This window comes from Lepisosteus platostomus, chromosome 4, assembly GCF_059453375.1.
Source record: "Lepisosteus platostomus isolate fLepPlt1 chromosome 4, fLepPlt1.hap1, whole genome shotgun sequence".
NCBI classification, from domain to species: domain Eukaryota; kingdom Metazoa; phylum Chordata; class Actinopteri; order Semionotiformes; family Lepisosteidae; genus Lepisosteus; species Lepisosteus platostomus.
In genome coordinates, this window is record NC_142614.1 from 7,955,181 (window position 1) to 7,970,389 (window position 15,209).

Here is a 15,209-nt window from a genome sequence, read left to right on the forward strand (position 1 = left end):
CTCCCACTGTTGCCAAATTGACTGTGCTGGGTGGAAATGTGCACACTGGTTGCCACACAGTATCTTTAAATAAACCACACCTGCCAGTGCCAACCGCGAGCAAGATCTCGACTTTGTAGTGGTTCCAGTTGAATAGAGGAAATGTTAGTTCTGTTATTTTAAAGAGAACTGCAGACCCAATTTCATAGACCCATTATTAAACCTTGGTAATAATATACATTGATTGCCGGTATAGATAACATTTACAAGTTTCAAACTGAGCACAAAATTGTGAACTTCGTGGAAGTACTGAAAGTTGCCATCCCATCACAAACCGCTGGTCTCGCCACAGGTGAGCGTGAGAGTTTGTGATAATTGTGACGTGATGCAGCTCTTCCTGCTCACTAGTCACTGTAAAATTACTATGATGATGTACGAGTGAATAAGTACAAGTATCCCACTGCAGAAAGTGTCCAGCGTGATCTGCATGCAAAGTTAACAAGTTCCATTTATCAGCAAAACCATCTTGAAGTCAAGAGTAATATTTCTATTGTATTGAAAGAGATGTGTTCACAGGCCTGCTTGCTTACAATGTAATAAGGCCACTACACATCACCGGAAGATTTGTTGCATCTTTCTGAATTGCAGAATATGGCTCTGCACTTACTTGGAAATTTAGTCTATTTTTTATGTAAATTGGAGGTTTTACAAGCTACTGTGTCCATTTTACTTTTACTGTGGTTTGAAATGCATTCATCAATGCTGATTCTTCCTAATCCCGACATAAAAATAGTGTTGCAGTCCCCTTTTCAATGGTAGTTTGTTTTAAAAGTCAATATCACATTTTCTGAAAGTCATTTTAAATGTGTGATCATCTGTACCCTAATCAATGCCAAATTAAATTCTTTGTTCAGCATTTAATAAGCATTGAAAAATGTCAGGTGACTAGTTGATGTGAAGCTTGAGTTTGGGTTAATGCACACACACACAGCGTCCCACACACTGACAGGCTCATTGCCAGATACACACACACAGAGGACTGACACCTACACACGCATCACCAGATACACACACACAGGGGACTGACACACCCACTATAAATCAGTTTGTGTAACAGTTTAAATAAGTTACAGAAAACTCCATAATGTTTTACAATGCAGTAGCCTAGAAGTAGAATACTGTGTTGGATGGCATGAGATCACTGTTAACATGGCTGTTAATGCACCGTTTTGCTGTAAAAGGTTGGATCTAACTGTCTGTCTTGCGGTTATGCAGAAACACTGCTTCAGAGAAGAGGTATTGGGTTTCCTGTTCTATACTGGTTCTAACCTGTGGTTTTTGCAAATGGTAAAGTACCTGCACAGCACTGAGAGTCAGATACCTTCTAGCCAAATATACAAAAACTACAAGCAGTAACTCTAAGAGCAACTTTAACCCAGCCAAGGACAAACCCCTGCTAACCTGTAAGATTTCCCCAGCGAAGTGTTATAATATATTGTAACGCATATGGCCGACAGGTACTGTGTAAGAGCCGGCTTACCAGAGCAGGTGACGTCACCGCCCTTCCCTGTGATAGCAGGACTACAGCTACTGGGCTGTAGAGAGATCTCTCCTTGGCTCACCGGGCTGGGTCCTTGTTGAGTGATGTGGGAGTCCCAGGTTCGAGCCCCTGGATGTGCGGGGCCGACCTACTGCGGCAAGGGCCCCCGCCTGAACCCCCGTTGCGTTACAATATTTACTGTAGGTTACTAGAAAGGTTTTTCAATTTCAATACTAAGAAGTACTCTCACCTTACCCTCGCCTTACAAGCCCTGGAAAACTAAAGTAATGCTTACATGCAGATAGGGCCCTTCTGGTAATACTTTAAACTGCAGTGGCTCTGTGGCTCAGGATCTGCACCTGTGGCTGGAAGGTTGCCGGTTCAAATCCCGTGGCTGGCAGAGGAATCCTACTCCATTGGGCCCCTGATCAAGGCCCTTAACCCCAACTGCTCCAGGGGTGCCGTATAAATGGCTGACCCTGCGCTCTGACCCCCAGCTTCTCTCCCTGTCTGTGTGTCTCATGGAGAGCAAGCTGGGGTATGTGATAAGACAAATACCTAATACAAGCAATTGTATATGGATAATAAAGTGATCTGATCTTATCTAATAATATTGTTTGCCGACTAGAAGATTTGAAGGCTGTGTCCACACACATACATTTTTTTTCATTAAGAACAGTTTCCATTTTTATACCTGTGGTTTATGTTTGTGCTCCCTGCCTGTAACACTGCATTTGTGTAGATTAAAAGTCATCAGCCAGTTGTTTGCCACGTCTTGCATTTGATCTAAAACAGAGGAAACAGAGGCGACAGAGTTAAAAATAAAAGGCTTAAGCAGTATATGGGACAAGACAGACCTCTTGGGCAATGAAAGTCAGGGATGACTAAGCCGTATTTTCTACACAGAGGTAGCAATTTGAATACGTATTGTGAAGCAGTGCAGGCAGTGCACTGCTTAGTGAATTTAGCTGGAGAATTAAAGGCTATCAAAGTAGTTATGACATTACATCACCATAACAAGCTCAGGGACTAAATATGCCCCATTGAACATACAATGATTAAAGTGATGGTTTCCTTAGAGCCCTGCAGTGGAGGGGGTGAGAAAGCAGTGTGGAACTGCAGGTGGGCGCACAAGGTCCAGGATGGACTGTAGGCATTAGGTGATTCCAAGCGATTGAGGTTCAGTGTTTGTTTAACCATGCAGAGTCAGTGAGTGGGCTGAATTCAGTGGAGTGTGCGCTGCATGGCTTTAGGGTTTGGCTGTGTGCCCGAATCACGGCTCTGTAATTACCTGCAATCTTGGACAGTGCTTGCGTAGCTCTGATTTACTGGAGTCTGGTCTCATGCCGTAATTAATCTCTCCCTCTGCTGTGCTGTGCAACTTTCAGGTCTGTGGCTTCTTGATCCTGATAGTGCTAAATCTATCACAGATGTCCTTTAGAGCAAAGTGGAGGGTTCATTACACAACACCTGTGCACCTTGGTGTAAATATAGCTATCAGGAGCAACATGACCCGCATACCAGATCTTCCAGTACTGGTTTGAGCTTTCTCCCTTTGGTGCTCAGTGTTGTGTGACATGCACACCGCCCCAGGGTCAAAGCCATTTGTTTTGATACAGTTACTGATACAGGTGTTTCTGCTTGGCCTGGCTCCCCACCCCAGATCACACGCAGAAACACACACGGTCGCCTGCCTGCATTCCACCACCAACGTTTCTCCTCCTGGGAAGACTTCTTCCTGGAACCCGTCCTTCAGCCCATGAAAAGAACAGCGGGTCTGTTCAAGGCGAGCAGACTTGTCAGGCAGAACTGACACAAAAGGGGCACCGGCCCGGCAGAGAGGAGACCGCAGAGAACGAGAAACAGAACGAAAAGGCAGGTTTTGCAATCGTCGGCTCTCTTGCTCTCCCACTGGCTCAGTAGCTGAAGGGGGCTGGGCTCCGGGGGTTTGTGAGTATGAATCAAGGCAGGAAACTTGTCTGAGAGAAGGTTCCCTCCCTCTCTCCCTGCCTGTCAGCTAGTCCGCTCGACACAGCTCGTCTGTCCCGTAGCTCCGCTTTACGCTGTAACTCGCAAGGTAAGACTCCAGGAACTCCTCTCTCCCTCCGTGTCTTTTTCTATGCGTCTCCGATTTTCTCCTCTGCCTCCGGACAGCTGCTTTTCTTCCTTGCTGCGTGCTCAGAAAGAAAAAAAAAGTTGAAAAGTTTCCTGAAAGATCTGCCCTCTTTCCGTCTCTCTCGCTCTCTTTTCGCTGCGCAGGTTAATTATTTCTATCCAGTTTATCAGAGGTGGGTAGCTCATGCCTCACAAAGCACCCGGGGGTTCATTTTCATTTTCATCTGGGCTCCAGTTACCCAGAGCTGGCGCGCGGTGCGGTGAGCTGTGGTCATGAAGCAGAGCGGTGTCGGGGAGCGGGGGAGAGGTTGGGTCATGATTCTGTGCAGGAAAATCTGCTGTTCAAGCAATGGAGCAGCCAAGGGGAAGGACTGCTGGTTCTTAGCAAGCTTTTGTTTTCCAAGGAGCTGTGAATGACTGCTCTGTGGAATTGACTTGGAAGTTTTTTTTTTTTTTGGGGGGGGGGGAGTTTGATGGGAGTATTTGAGCCTCTGCTCTTGGAAAAAAAAGACTTGAAATTGCCTTTGGCAGCGACATTTTGCCTTTACAACGCTAACTCACACAAAACGGAGCTGTGGACATCAAGCCCTGTGTTAAAGTGACATCCCTTGATCATTGTGCTGGAGGGGTTTGTATGACAGATCCTCAGAAAATTATGATTTTTGAGATTCTTCAGCTCATGGCGGCCCTGATTCCCAATCTGCCTTCTTCATTACCTACCCTGCTCTGCCCTGCCTTTGTCACTGCATCGCCTGTAGGCATATAGGAGTGTCTCTAGAGTGTCTGTGGCAATACTTTACTTACAAAGCCTCCTTTTACTCACTTCAAATTATTTTTTTAAGCAACTGGATCTGTTCAGGCATGTATCTGGGCTAAACTCTAAACTGTGCAGTGCATTTACAAAATTGCTCCTAAAATAAGAACGCAAGCAAATTACAGCCACTTTCCCAAATGGGGTGATTAAAGAAATCCATACGGTGTCCTGATACAGGACACACCACTCTCCATACCACGGTGAGCTGTGCCATTGTCCACTTGAGGCTGATCATTGTTTTAAAGCATGGCGTCCATCCTGCGCAGTCAGTCCCAGCCTCCTTTTCCTCAGCTTCCCAGGCCGGGCTGCTGTGAGTCATGCCGTCTCCAAGGAGACTTGCCTAATACATCAGCGTTCCTGTGCAAGGGCGTTGCCCAGATTCAAACCCTGGCTGTCCTCGCCGTTGGCCTGCTTGCGAAACTGCGGTGGAGGTGGGGAGGGGGAGGAGGGAGGAGATGACTCTGTGAAGTTTTAAGCGGACTGGAAGAGGCAGCTCTAGTCCGGAGTCCTGCAGTTGCCCCATGCACAACTGGTAGGCCTGCCCACTGAAGCGGCTACTGCCCGCACTGTTGTCCAGCGAGAGATTCTGTTAGACCCCCTGTGAGCTGAAGTGATGCTGCACGGGGCTCTGCTGTTTGCCCCCCCCCAACGATGGTCCAATGAGAGCGTGACACTGGTTTCATCCGCCTAAGTCATTGTCACTAACAACCCTATAAATAAATCACAAGGCCCCAAACCACAAACCACTTCCATCATGTGACGGGAGACCTGCAGTCGTTAGTGTAGGGACACGCATCGTATCGCTGTTCCTCCTGGCCATTGTTTTCAGAAGGCCCCGGGGGCCTAGGCACTTTCACCCCGAAATGTGCAAAAAGAGGGGTAAACGGCAACTGACTGACGTCGATTGACATGAAGCACTTTCAGCTGTTCTCATGCTGAACCACGTGATTGATGGAGCGAGTCGAGTGACCATCACTTCCATACTTCTAGTTTCTAGAACAGCCGCTAGAGAGCACGTGATTACTGACTTGCAGTGCCTTGAGTCGATCGCAAGCGTGTTGTTTCAGCTCGTTTTTCATTAGTCACTTGTGTTTCCCTCCTTCGTTTCCCTCCTAATGGGAAATGCACGACTGTCCTGAGTGGTTCAGCTCCTGTTGGTGATAGTCTTCTGCTAGCGGGCTCTCCTGCGTAGTCATTCATCTCTGGACCTGTTGTCGAGCTGTGTCCTTCATGTCTCCATCTCGATCCCTTCCTGAGTGCACTATTAAAAGAGAAGGCATGATGAACCCACTACTACCTGGCACATAATGAGACCACATTTTGGGCCATCTCTGACATGCAATGTCCACACAATACACTATGTGTCGAAATGAATTATTGATGCTTATGGATTTACTTAATATTCTGCAGGCATGTCTGTACACCTCTGGCTTGGGTACTGTGAATTATTCTGTATGCAATAATGAGGGATGGAGGATTGTATTCATGCTCTGCTCCGGTATGAGGCCCTGCAAGAGACGACACTTTGCCCTGACCTGGGTTTCGCACAGCAGAGGGAAGTACAAGTGATTCTCATCGCTGGCTCATGCGCATCACGCTGGCAGCGCCTTGTCATGCGGATGCTGATGCCGGTGATGCACAGTGGCCCAACGCGCCCAGAACGTTGGTAGGGGTCTCATATGTGAGGTTTTTGTTTCACTGTAGTTACACCTTTGAACTGTTAGGGGGAAGGCATCCTGACCTCGAACCGTAGTTTATTATTGGGTTTGCTGCTGAGAAAACCAAGTGAAAGCCTGGTTATTCCACTGTGAAAAAAATGAGTTCAGCTCACACTGTGGCGAAGGGTGGTAACTCACGACACTACACCCTAATACTATGGTACTGGTGCATTTACTGGTGCAAACTTGCAGAAGAGGAAAATAAATAAACCTCTTATCATGCTGGAGGCTGGGGTCTCGTGGTCTTACACTCTCCTGATTCATCGCAGCACATTCTCAGAGACTCCGAGACTCGCTAACTAGACGGTGCTCTACCAGTTTTTTCTTGAAAACAAAAAATCAATTTCATGTCCCAGAATATATAGGCTACCAACAGTAATACAGCTCATATCCTGATACGTAAACGTTTGTGTCATTTTAGTACGGAGCAAGACGTACTGCTCCATCTGTGGTTTTCATCTGATTGAGAAATGCTCTCATATCTGCGTCCTCGCCCGAGAAGGACACGTGCTTGATCTTGTGCTTCTGGAGTGAACCACACTATATATTTCTCACTGTGCGGCGTGAAGAGTTTTTACTGCATTCTTAGACATTCATTCAGGCCATCGCTTTCTCTCTTTAACCTGCTGCTAGTGATGTAAATATCATTTCTAAAGACATCCTGGTGTAGAACAGGTTGCCTTTCTAAATGCTCACAGATAAAATCTTAGATGAGCCCTCTCTTCCACTCTTTTTAGAATATATTCTCCTAGCCTCTGGGAGGAGGTACCAGACCCCTCTATAAAGAATAAGAGAACATTTGCTTCATTTACACCTAAAAGCATTCAATTGGTGAGCAATGAAAAGATTATTTGCAGATAGGGATCTTATTATTATTGTGGTTGCTTTATACACTTTACCAGCTGATTGTCTGTCTTTTGATCTCATGGTACAGGCTTGAGAGTTGACTGAGTGATTTTGTTACATGTTTTTATGTATCATGGTATAATACAGTTGTGTACTGTATTATTGTTGTACAGTATATGTTATATGTTTATAAGCTCTGTGCATATGAACCATAACGGTTAATTCAACGTCATGTAAAACCCAGGTTAGGCACCTTCAATTCTTATTCCTGTTACAGGGATACCCATTAGACTTCCATTGCAAAGGGGCTTTTTCCAGTTCATGTCTTTTTTGCTGCTGGTGCTTTTGCTATTTACAATAGGGTGCCAGGTGCTATATGTTTCAAGATTGTTGGCCTTGATTTCAGTAAGGAATGAACAAATGGGTGATTTTCCAAATAACGAACCCCATATAACCTGCCTCTGGACACATGCGAGTGTGTGAAAGACCTAATTAGCAACAGGTTTCCCAGGTTTGACCCCCCAGATCACCTGTTTGTCACCCAAATCCACCTGGAGAGAGTCCAGAGTCCAGGTGTCCTGGTCCTGATTCTGCAGGGCCTCTGCACAGCTCTGTGCTCTTCCTGCCCTATGACCCACAGTACTCCCTAATTCAGACGACCCACTAAAGTGCCTCTTCCTACCTTCCTGCCTGTGCTCTGATCTCTCCCTTCATCTCATCCCTCTCTCCCACTTCCTATCCGCAAGATTTCCCCACCCTCTCCCTCTGCTGCTCTCCTGTTCTTCAGCCCTCTCCTGTCTCTTCCTCTGCCACCTCACAAATCAAACCTCTGAAACCTTTCCTTTTCCAAACTTCTGACCCTCTAACCAATTCTCTGTTTTTAGGTTTAGCGGACATAGTAAACTACACAGATGCTGTGTCAATGCATGAGTGTCCAATTTATTTGCACGAGTTTATTCAACTTTCTTTTAGTCAGTAAAGAGGTCTTCTAACAGTCCGGGTCTCCCCTGTCTGCACCCCTGCCCCTCTCTGTTCTCTCTCTCTCCCCATTGCCCTGGGACAGATGCTCCCTCTGAAAGCAGCCCCTGGCCAGTTCGGCCCCAGCGCCCGTGAGCCCGGCCTGCACGCCTGGCGCGTGGAGAAGCTGAAGGCGGTGCCCATCGCCGCCAAGGAGCTCGGCACCTTCTTCAACGGGGATGCCTACCTCGTTCTGAGCAACAAGCCCGAGGGCGAGAGCACCCTGCACATGTGGATCGGTGAGTGCGGCGCGTCTGGAATGGAGGAGTGCCAAAGCATTGCGGGAGACCGTTCCGAGCCAAGGACTTCGACCAGATGCTTCTTGAAGGATCCTTGAGCATCCCGTTTCACGGCATTGCTGGACAGCTTGTTCCACACCCCCACCACCCTTAGTGTAATAAAGCAACTCCCGATGTTACCCTGTCATCATCCCTTAAATGGACTTTGTGGGGGAAACTGGGGGCTTTGTGTGCATAAGGGAGGCACTGAATCCGTGTCTCTCCTCCCATTTCCAGGTGAGAAGTCCTCTCGGGATGAGCAGGTTGCCTGTGCCATGCTGGCCACGCAGCTGGATGACTTCCTGAGTGGGGAGCCCGTCCAGCACCGTGAGGTCCAGGGCTTTGAGTCCACGGATTTCATGCAGCTCTTTCCTCGCGGGATCACCTACAAGGTGGGTGTCTGGGACCGGACATCGGACACGGGTCGGGGTCCAGCGGTCAGGAGTGAGGCAGGCCTGGCAGGGGAGCTGGAGTGTGCACAAGGGATCAGAAGACAAGAAAGGATACAGAACAAAAGAGACCATATCTTGCACAGTAGCCAGTAGCCCATTGATCCTGATCTGCTTCCTGAAGGATCCTAGAAGATCAGCCTCTACAGTTTATATAAGCAGGTTGTGTCAGATGTTTGCAGATCAGTGCCTCAGTGCCTCCTATCTTCTGTCCCTAGGAACAATACCTTACTGTCACCATAGCTCCAAAGCTCAGGTTAGAAACCAGTGTGGTTGGGACTTTGTAGAGGTCTGCAATGGGCTGTACAAAACTGTAGGAAGAGGAGGTGATGGGAATGTGCCGTATAGCCCTCTGTCTCTCTGTCCTAGGAAGGGGGTGTGGAGTCCGCGTTCCGGAAGACCCAGTCTACCTCGGCTCCTGTGCAACGGCTGTACCAGATCAAGGGCAAGAGGAACATCCGGGCCAGAGAGGTGGAGCTGAGCTGGGCCAGCTTTAACAAGGGGGACTGCTTCATACTGGACCTGGGAGAGGTGAGGGGGGTGGGATAGTGAATTCCTGGGAGAGCTTTACTCTCAGGAACCAGGAACCCGGCTGGAGCTCAACAGAGAGGCTGAGTGAAAGAGAGGAAGAAGGGAGGGGAGAGACGAGATGAGACACGCTGTGCTTTCTCGCTCTGTCTGTCTCAGGCCATCGTTTCATGGAGCGGCTCCCAGGCCAACATGTTCGAGAAGCAGAAGATGACGGAGATCGCGGCTCTCATCAGAGACAGCGAGAAGCACGGCAAAGCCAAGATCACCGCCGTCTGCGAGGGGGAGGAGCCTGCTGAGATGCTGCAGGTAACCCTGTCCAGAGCCCCAGGTGTGCTCACCCCCTCCTGGCCCTAGGCCTGCTGGGATTGAGGGAACTGAAGCTCCCTACTGGGGCTGAACTGGAGTCACTGGTGACTGAGGCCAATGATTGAGTCATTTTAATCATTTATTGCCATTAATCTGCATCTGGACCAATTTATATAAATTACACAATAATAATAATAATCCACTACACTTATTTATTGAGTTTTTGTGGAAACTAAAACTGCTATACAGGTAATGGGGACTCCCCTCCACCACCACCAGTGTGAAGAGCCACCTGGATGATGCAATGGCAGTCAAAACCACACATCAGCTATCAGTGTGGAGGAGAACAGAGTGATGAAACCATGTTATAGGCTGTAAGATCACCTATATAGATTAGTGCATTAGTAATGCAATATGACAACTTATTTACACATCAAACATGTAATTATAAATCTAAAACATAACTAGTTACAATTCCTGTGCACCATGAGGAGCTCATATACCAGTACGTGCTCACGGGGAATGGAAACTAGATCCCCATGTGGCTCAGCAATCCCAATAGTACAATTAGTTCAATTAGTCTAGCACTAAGGGGAAAGGAACTGTGGCACACTCGCAAGCGATGGCTCCTGCCTGGCCTGGCCACTCAAGCCACTCCTCCACCATGTGATTGACAGGTGCTGGGGGCAATGCCAGTGCTGAAGGAGAGCACGCCCGAGGAGGACAGCCAGGCCGACGCCTCCAACACCGCCTCCTTGTACAAGGTGGGTGGGGCAGTATGTCCATGAATGTTATTGATTTGTATGTGAGTGTGCATAGGGCATGGCCATGCATCCAACGGGGAAGAAAAATTATGACAATACTCAAACATGCATATACATATATACAGCACAACTCCTATTGTTTGCATTGTTTGTATCATCACTTTCAAATAATATTAATGTAATTGCACAACTATTAATAGGTTTATTCCAGGCTGAAAAGAGAAGAAAGAAAACACAACATTTCGGCCGTGAAGAAACGTTGCGTTTTCTTTCTTCTCTTTTCGGCATGGATTAAACCCATTACTTGTTCCTTTGCAGCCTACGCATGCTGACGCAGCTGCCCACCCGAATCGCACAACTATTGCTTTACTAGTGTGTCCCTCTTCTAGTCAGTTGGAAATGGTGTGAGCATTTCAGCAATAATGCCAAGATGCTGCCAAGAGGCAGTTTAAGCAGCGGGCCCGGCAACATAAAATGCATTCTGAATAAAACAACGTTATTAAGTAAAGTATAAGGACACAACTGATGATTACAAAGATTGGTGGGCACAGAATAAAAGATAATTGGAATTTGAACATTTTAAAAAGTCCCACAGCTTCCTCTCCAGCTCATATGTCTACGTTTTCATCAGTCAGTTGTGTTTGATAAGGTCTTGCTCAGAAAGTTTCCATTTCCTACACATCCGATAAGCTTGGCCTAATTGCTAAGAATTCAAATGAGTGCTGGATCTGTGAGCAGCCGGCTTCAAGCAAATAACTTAATAATATGATTGCTAAGCACAGTTGTGTATACTTACTTCTGTAGTGCACTCTCATTGTGGTTTTCTTGCACGGAGACATCATCTCAAAGATCATCAGATGTATTATTTAAGCACAAAAATAGCAGTGCATCACAGCAACATTTTGAAGTCGCATTGCCCACCTCTTGTGTGGATCCATGTGAATCTATCGATGGTGTCCACAGGTCTCGGATGCGACGGGCACCATGAAGCTGACAAAGGTGTCGGAGAAAAGCCCCTTTGAGAAGGACCAGCTGCTCCGCGACGACTGCTTCATCCTGGACAACGGGGCCAACGGCAAGATCTTCATCTGGAAAGGTGAGGGGAGGAGGGGGGGAGTGGGCAACTCTCCAGCAATCCCATGAGCACCCCGGTGACCTTTGCTCTTGTTCAGGTTGAGGGCTGGGCTAGACAGGGATTGAGCAAGTAAGTGCTCCTACCAAATAGTGCCACCTTGGAATGAGTTAGAATAAGTTCTGAACAGTAATGATAATGCCAGTAGCCATATCACCCGACAATTCACAGCTGGCGGCCCACTGGAGCTCAGCAGGTGTGAGCCTGGCCAGTACCTGGATGGGAGACCTCCTGGGAAAGCTAAGGCTGCTGCTGGAAAAAGTTGTTAGTGGGGCCAGAAGGGGATGCTCACCCTGCGGTCTATGTGGGTCCTAATACCCCATTATAGTGACAGGGACACTATACTGTAAAAAGGCTCCGTTCCTTCGGATGAGACATAAAACTGAGGTCCTGAGGTGACCTGAGGTCCTGAGGTGACTGGTCACTAAAAATCCCAGGGTAACAAGTAGGGGTGTAACCCTGGCGAACTGGCCAATTTTCCCATTGCTCGTACCAATCATGGCCTCCTAATAATCTCCATCTCTGAACTGGATTCATTACTCTGCTCTCCTCCCAACTGAGAGCTGGTGTGTGGGGAGAGTACTGGTGCACAATGGCTGCCGTCGCATCATCCAGGTGGGGCTGCACACTGGTGGTGGTGGAGGGGATCCCCATTACCTGTGAAGCGCTCTGAGTGGAGCATCCAGAGCAGTGCTATAAAGTGTAAGCAATTATTATTAAGCAATTAATGATGAATAATCCAGTGTGCTGTTAGAGGAAAGTAAGGAGATAGTCAGCTTTGCAGCAAGGTATTTGTGATGTCAAGGCTACCTGGCAGCCGTTGACCCAGGTACTGAGCAGGGCGGCGGGGGGAATTAAGGCAGCCTGCCGCGCCCGGGCGGGGTCTGGCCTGCTCGGTGCCTGACTGCAGACACCGGTGCCCGTTCTGTCCGCGCAGGGAGCGGCGCCAACGGCGAGGAGAAGAGAGCAGCGCTGAAGGTGGCCGATGACTTCATCGAGAAGATGAGCTACCCCAGGCTAAAGACGCAGGTGTGTAGCAGCGGGAACGACACCGAAAGACCGCACACAACGGCGCGCGCGCGCTTTGTCACGGCGGCTCAGGCCGGGGTGGGAATGCTGTCTTGGGCACTGTCGCAGGATATGAGATAAGGTGTGGGAGGGCACAAAATACTTTTCCACAAGCAGAAATTCAGAGCAGACGAGTGCTAATCTACAGCTCCATGAGTCTTGTCGCTATCTTATAGGGTTTGTTGTAATAAAAGATGTACAGCCTTTATAGGCTTATAGGAATAGCTTCTAGTGTCTGGAACGCAGTCATTTTCTGGTAGCACTGAAGTGTTACACTGAAAAAAGGGTGGAGTTTAGCAGGATGAGACAGGAGCTGATCTGTGGGCAGCTCACCTTTTCCAGAATTCTGGAATACTTGCTGTGTGGGGTAGTGGGTGGGTTGCAGAACAGAGTATGTACAGTATTTTGGAGGTTTTCTTACCAGCCTGTGTGTGTTTTGCTCTGCGCAGGTGGAGATCATCCCTCAGGGCAGAGAGACGGTCATCTTCAAGCAGTTCTTCAAGAGCTGGAATTAACGGTGGGGCATTTGGTGGGGGGGGGGGGCACTTTTGCAGGGATCGGGCGGGGCAGGACTGGGGTACCCTCCATGTCCCCGGCTTTTTCATTGCAGCTGAGCTCTTCATCATCGAGACCTAATGATCCCTTCAATTAGACCACTTTGATTCGATCTTTGAAAGTTTTATCTCCTAAATACACAATCAGAACTCGTGAAAGCTTCAGTGCTTTTGTCCACTGATGGCTGAAAGAACTAATCAAAACCTGTGGAAAGGAGAGGCTACCACGCACTGCTGCATGCAAAACATACCAAAGTTGGTGAAGGTCTTTTAATTTCTTTCACAAGACAATGCGTGACATAGCAAGCCTTCTCATTCATCAGGTTTACCTTACCGGGTGCCGATTCCTGATTTTTTAAAATAAGAATATGGAGCTTCCATCAGTAAGGAATGCTTTTCTGATCCACACATGTCTGAAATTCAAACAGCAGCCACCCCTCCCTCCCCTCCAACACCATGCACCCATTAGTAATTATTCCTGCAGTGGCAGGTTCTGTGCCATTAATCTGTAAACTATTACAGTCGTTGTTGAAACAGATTTGCTGATTTGGTGGGGGGAGGTGTTAAGGACTGCCTGACGGAAAAGCAGTAATTCTGAAAATAAAGAGTAGGTGGAGCAGTTTTAACCAAAATTTAATTAAAGGTTTACACATTTAAGAAAGGAACAGCTGATCCGCGATGAGAAATCCAAGGCACATGTCGGTGACTCCTGGGTACAGAATTTGAGTCTTCCTGTAGCTTAACAGCCTCTCTGCCTCTGATCCGTCTGCTACTACCATGTTGGAGTGTGAAAACGAACACAGTCACTACGGAGTGCTTCCCCCCTGCCAGGATTTTAAAATGTAAGCATAGACTCAGAGGCAGAAGAAATGGCGACTACGTACTTGCAGTAATGTGCCTGCAAATTGTCAACCAAGCCATTATGATAAAAATCATTCTGTATTAGTATAAGACAGTAGCAATGGTAGTTACAGGAGTGTCAGGAAAATAAAAAAAACAATTGATCTCACGTGCCTTGAAACCATTTACTGGGGTGAATTGTGGTTTAATGTTTGTTGCTCTAGATAATCACTCAAATGGTATGGAGATGCTGTGGGGCAGGGGGTCTCAAACTCGTGTCCTAGAGGATGTTGTGTTTTCTGGGCTTTTTCCCAGCCTGCGCTGTCAGTTAAGCAACTTAATTCTTTTCTAAATGAGATAACAGGACCTGTCTTCCGGGTGTTTTGCTACTGATCACACAACCATACCTTCCTCAAGGTATGGTTAGCTGTAAATCTCCTTGGGGCCGGGTTAATAGTGTTGCAATTATGCAGCTAAATAAATAATTAGACCAATTATGTAACTGAGAACACGGGGTGGAACACAACCCGAGAGACATCAGATCCCTCAGGAAGCGGGCTGGAGATCAGCAAGAAGAGAAGGAAAACATGGGACAGAAATTCCAAACAACCACGTCAGTTTTCCGGGAGACGGCGTTTCTGGTTTTGTATTTTTTTAAATTGGAATATGTGGCTTTTATGACTAGTGAATTATACAAATGTTCTGTACGAACTGAATAAAACTTGTTGGGATTCAATAATGTTTTATTCTTTTTAAAAAAAAGGAAATACAAGGCAATGTACTGAATACAAAAACTGGCATTTCACCAAATAATCCGACACACCGTGAATATATTGTTTGCCCACGCGGTGTTCAGCATAGATTCCACAGCCACACCGCTGATGCCAGACTGCTTCTGCCAAGGACAGCTATTTATGTTTTCATGTTTAACTCAAAATAGAAGATATATAAATAATTTAAAGATGATCTTATGTTTAAAGGTACGTTGCTATCCATACTAGATGTACTGCTGTCCCTCTCCTCTCACACCTGACTGGACTGTAGACACTGCTTGAGCCACTGCTGTCCCTCTCCTCTCACACTCCCCCTGAATTCACCAGCACACACACACTGTCACACCTGACTGTACTGTAGACACTGCTAGAGCCACTGTCCCTCTCCTCTCACACTCCCCCTGAATTCACCAGCACACACACACACTGTCACACCTGACTGTACTGTAGACACTGCTAGAGCCACTGCTGTCCCTCTCCTCTCA

At 47.3% G+C, this 15,209-nt stretch overlaps 1 protein-coding gene across 2 annotated transcripts; it reads left to right on the forward strand.

Moving 5' to 3' along the window:
* The first annotated feature begins 3,264 nt into the window (after positions 1-3,264).
* Positions 3,265-14,690, forward strand: capgb (capping protein (actin filament), gelsolin-like b). Of its 2 annotated transcripts, none has more exons than XM_088628088.1 (9): positions 3,265-3,394; positions 8,076-8,268; positions 8,545-8,699; positions 9,126-9,287; positions 9,444-9,593; positions 10,271-10,357; positions 11,321-11,453; positions 12,427-12,518; positions 13,007-14,690. In XM_088628088.1, exons 2-9 carry the CDS (start codon positions 8,076-8,078, stop codon positions 13,070-13,072), a joined length of 1,038 nt encoding a protein of 345 aa, XP_088484214.1. In that variant the 5' UTR covers positions 3,265-3,394; the 3' UTR covers positions 13,073-14,690. The 2 variants fall into 2 exon arrangements, with proteins under 2 accessions (XP_088484214.1, XP_088484213.1); XM_088628087.1 differs by lacking the exon at positions 3,265-3,394 and adding an exon at positions 3,450-3,596.
* The last annotated feature ends 519 nt before the right edge of the window (positions 14,691-15,209 follow it).